The 5,095-nt window shown below is 38.3% G+C and overlaps 1 protein-coding gene across 1 annotated transcript; it reads left to right on the top strand.

Moving 5' to 3' along the window:
- Positions 1-352: 352 nt before the first annotated feature.
- Positions 353-919, top strand: LOC143628318 (uncharacterized). The gene has a single exon (XM_077097942.1). It carries the CDS (start codon positions 353-355, stop codon positions 917-919), a length of 567 nt encoding a protein of 188 aa, XP_076954057.1.
- Positions 920-5,095: the final 4,176 nt, after the last annotated feature.

Genomic DNA, 5,095 nt, shown 5'->3' on the forward strand with positions numbered 1-5,095 from the left:
GTTGAAGGAGTGGTGGAAGACTTGGGGGAAATGGGAACAACAATGATGAGGTGGAAACTGAACCAATAAATAAACCGAAAAAATCTGTTAATAAAAACTTAAACGAATCGGTAAAGGAAAAAGAAACACCGACTGCCAAGGAGACGGGCCCCACGAGTAAAATGGTTTCGTTTCCTAGGGCATTGGTGAATCCTACAACATCATCACTAAAAAAGAGGGGCCCACAACATGAGGAAATATGGGAGTTATTTAAACAAGTGAAATTAATTTACTCCTCATTGATGCTATTAAACAATTCCATGCATATGCTAAATATTTGAAGGACTTGTGTACTAAAAAACGAACTCATAAAATGCCTAAACAGATTGACTTAACGGCTAATGTGAGTTCGGTTTTGACCGAAATTCTCCCACCCAAGTTACAAGATCCAGGCACGCCAATAATACCCATTCAAGTGGGCGATTTTAAAATGACGAGGGCATTATTGGATCTCGGAGCCGAGGTGAGTGTTCTCCCGAGAAGCTTATATGACCAATATGATTTTGGTCCACTTAAAAAACCTGACATAACCGTGGTGTTGGCTAATTTGACACTTAAGCTTCCTAGGGGAATTGTTACTGATGTAATTGTTATGATCAAGGATTTTTATTACCTGATCGACTTTATGGTTCCAGACTATGTCACAGTTGACCCAAAACGACAACCAAACATGATTCTTGGTAGGCCCTTTTTGGCAACCGCAAATGCTTTACTAAACTGTAGAACTGGGGTAGTCGACATGGCTTTCGGGAATAAAAATCTTCGGTTAAATGTTTTTTCAAATGTTTCTAACCCTCTGGTTTGTAATGAGTGCTTCACAGCTGAAATCATTGACGGGTTGAATCCTCATGAAAATGAGGAAGATGTAATAGAGGGGTGAGTTATTGTAGTTGTTCAGCAGTAGAGCATTCACATTAGTTGAAGGAAGAGGAAAGAGCAGTTGAAGTTTATGCTGCAAGTATCGGGAAACCACCATAGTCTCAACAGGTGGAGAAACTACCGGACACTATTGACTCCAAATTGAGACCTTCACTTAAGAGTCCTCCGGTGGTCGAGTTGAAGAAACTCCTAAACACCTCAAATATGTGTTTTTGGGAGAAAATAATACGTTACGCGCCATCATTGCCTCAAATTTTGAAGAAGATCAAGAAAGGGCATTGATGGTAGTGCTGAAAGAACATAAGGAAACACTTGGGTGAACGATTGCAGACTTGAGGGGAATTAGTCCGTCTATTGTGATGCATATGATTATCATGGATCCCGAGGTGAAATCCGCACATGAAGCACAAAGACTGTTAAATCCTAACATGCGGGAAGTTGTGAAGAAAGAAGTCTTGAAATGGTTGGATGCGGGAATTATTTTCCCAACTTCGAATAGTACTTGGGTGAGTCCAACGCAAAAGGTTCCAAAGAAGGTGGGTTTCGGAGAACTGTAATGAGAGAGGTGAAGAAATTGCCACCTGGCTGGTAACCGGGTGGCGAATTTATGTTGATTATCGGAAGTTGAATGTCGCGTCATCCAAAGATAATTTTCCTCTACCATTCATTGACCAAATCATCAAAAAATTATCAGGTCAGAAATTTTATTGCTGTTTGGATGGCTATTCGGGATACAATCAAGTTTCAATTCACCCCGATGACCAACATAAGACCACTTTCACGTGTCCATAAGGTACTTTCGCTATTAGGCGAAAGCCTTTTGGCTTATATAATTCCCCGGCCACCTTTCAAAGGTGCATAATGAGTATCTTTTCGGATATGGTCGGGGATTCACTTGAAATTTTTATGGATGATTTTCTATTTTCGGCTCATCTTTTGAATCATGCTTGAATGAATTAACCAAAGTTTTACAAAAATGTGGTGAACGAATTTGGTCTTAAGTTGGGAAAAGAGCCATTTTATGGTGCAAGAGGGAACGGTTTTGGGGCATGTCATCTTGAGTAAGGGGATTTGCATTGACCGGGCTAAGGTTAATGCTATATCTAATTTGCCACCTCCTACTAATGTTAAGGGAATGCGGTCATTTTTGGGACATGTCGGGTTTTACATACGGTTTATAAAAAAATTAGTTGCATTACATAACTGTTGTGTAATTTGTTATTAAAAGATGTACCATTTTTTAATGAAGGCTGCTAAAACTCTTTTAATATGCTTAAAAACAAATTGGTTGAAGCCTCGATCTTGTTATCACCCGATTGGTCACTTCGGTTTGAAATTATGTGTGACGCGAGTGACTAAGCGGTCGGGGCTGTTTTGGATCAACGGGTGGATAAGAAACCCGTTGCCATATACTACGTGAGCAAAACTCTTTCCGATGCTCAAATTAATTACACCACCACGGAAAAAGAGTTGTTAGCGGTAGTATATGCATTGGATAAATTTCGATCTTGTATTTGGGGAAGAAAAGTTGTTGTGTTTTCAGATCATAGTGCAGTGAAAAATTTAATGGAAAAAAAGGATGCAAAGCCGCACTTGATCAGATGGATTTTGCTACTTCAAGTGTTCGATGTGGAGATCTAGGACAAGAAAAGGAGCGAGAATGTGGTCGGGCACCATTTATCTAGATTAATTGGAAAGGAGGAAGAAGATGCTAGGGACATCAACGAGTCATTTCTGAATGAACACTGTTTTCTGGTTCAACTTTACCTTGCTATGCGAACATCATCAAATTTCTTGTTGCAGATACAGTTCCTGAATTTTGGCCCAAAAAGAAGAAGCAACACTTCTTATCACAGGTAAAGTACTACGTTTGTGTAACACCCCGTAACCGCAGCGGAAACGTAACCGGGCGCCACAGACACCTCTGATATCAACCACATTGTTTATAAAGAAAACTGAATACATTAATATACTTCAAATTACATTATCTCGTATTTCATTACCGTCTATGTGATACACACATCATACAATACGATACATAATTCTATTTATTATAATGTATCCTAACATTCCGCACGCAAATCTTACACACATCAAGCACTTAGCACATAAGCAATCACTTTATCTTAATTGTACCTGAAAAGCATGTGAGAAAACGGGTCAACTACGAATGGTTGGTGAGTTTCACAATTTGAGTAAACCATGATAAATCCATATCATAATATAATATTATCGATGTTTTATGCTGAGCCCACAAGTGAAACCTCTGACTATCCACAAAAAACCCCCGTGGCATACTCCGCCCACGGACCTGCCCCAAACCGCTATGTCTAACATTACATAGCAAAATATATATAACAACAAAATAGACATGTGCAACTGGCTGGGAAACATCAGCAAATCCATGCCGGACCAGTTGGGTTTGTCAGACCAATAGTACTATCCACACTCTACCGGCTTTCAGTTAATCACTCGTGTTCCGGGGCCTTAGATGTCACACCCCGACTAGGTAGTTGCGGAAGCGTAATACGGGAATGTAACAGATAACACTGGTATCAACAACATTGTTTATAAAGAAATTCAACAGCTAAATTACATCATATTACATTGGTAGGAACTATGTTTACAAACTAGGTGAAAAACACATAACCGGTTTACGAGCTTCTTATACAGTATTATATCAGCGTCTATTCACAGCTATTCAACTTTCTTTCTAACACCAAGCATGTAAGCAAATCATTACACTTTTGCTTTACCTGAAAAGCATGTTAAAACGGGTCAACTACGTCTAGTTGGTGAGTTTCAAGTTTCACGAGTATCAATGAAATCAGTACATGAGTTCGTAAAGTTTACAGTGTGTATGTATATATGTCTGTGTATGATGTATTATACTAAGCCACAAGTGAAACCGAAACGAGCTAAAACACATGGCCTCCACTGCCCATGCACTCCCGTTGGCATTTAACAGCCACTTTGCCCCAAGTATGTACTATGTCTAACACCACATAGCAGTATGTAAAAATATAATGACAATGTGCAACTGGGTTTACATATGTTCCGGCATACCCCTCCGGCTCTGTCAGTTGGGTTTGTCAAACCGATAGTACTATCCACACGTCACCGGCACGAAGTTAATCACTTGTGTTTGTGGGGACTTGTCAAGTGTTAGTACTTAGATAATCCTCATCATCACACGTTTTCAAGTATATCAATTTATGTAAACAAGCTTTTCACCCCAAAAGTTCGTAAAACAGTTTAGAAAGTGGGGGTCGTGAAACTCACCTTATCGTAGTTCGCACAGAAATCACGTATCAATAAGTCAGATGCCTCGTTTATAGCCTGATTCCTATAAACGGTATCGTATCGTTATTACTAGTACAGTGTTCAAGCTAAGTCGGGCTGTATAGATAATCTGGGTATAGCTGTTAGGCCCAGAACATGATCATAGTCTTAGATTGTGACGTTGTGTACTATGAAATGTTTAAAACCGGATTTGGCTCAGTTTCACCGTTTCCCGAGCCTAGCTCAGTTGATCGTTTATACGTTTCGGGATTAGGTAAGATCACATAAAACTTAAGTAAATATATTGATTAACAAAATAATTTGATTTATGAGAGAATTTTAAGGTCTCGGTGTCTGGTTTGATCGCAGGGTTCGTTTCCGTTTTCACACGGGTTTGATTATACAAAACGCGCACAATCCACACGATTTGTCCGGAATTCTCGTAAAAAGTTCGTTTTTATCAATATCATTCAAAAATATGATATTTGACCACTTTTGACATTTTGACATACCAGTCAGTCCGTTAAACACAAAACTGCCTGTTTCGTTAAAACAATTATAATTTAAATCTTTGATTAATCATAATTAAATATGTACTTATATATAAATTATGTAAATTTTTGTAAAAATACATTAAGACATGGAGAATTTTATAAAAATATTTTCAGAAATTTTATGATTAATTATTTATTTATAAAAATTCATTTAATAGGTTATAATCGTGCAATAAATGGCCCGTTTATATCAAACGACCTCCGAAAAATCCAATAACTATTACAAATGGCCTCAATGTTATTACATAGCCCCTGCAAAATTTCCAGAACCTAACTCTTTTGACAAAATGCCTTTTTGTGCGTTTTTCGGCTGTTAAAATTCGGTTAAGCCATGATTGCAC

The sequence above is a fragment of the Bidens hawaiensis genome, unplaced genomic scaffold, assembly GCF_021521415.1.
Source record: "Bidens hawaiensis isolate Kalapana, Puna unplaced genomic scaffold, B.hawaiensis_p1.1 tig00004868_1, whole genome shotgun sequence".
NCBI lineage: Eukaryota > Viridiplantae > Streptophyta > Magnoliopsida > Asterales > Asteraceae > Bidens > Bidens hawaiensis.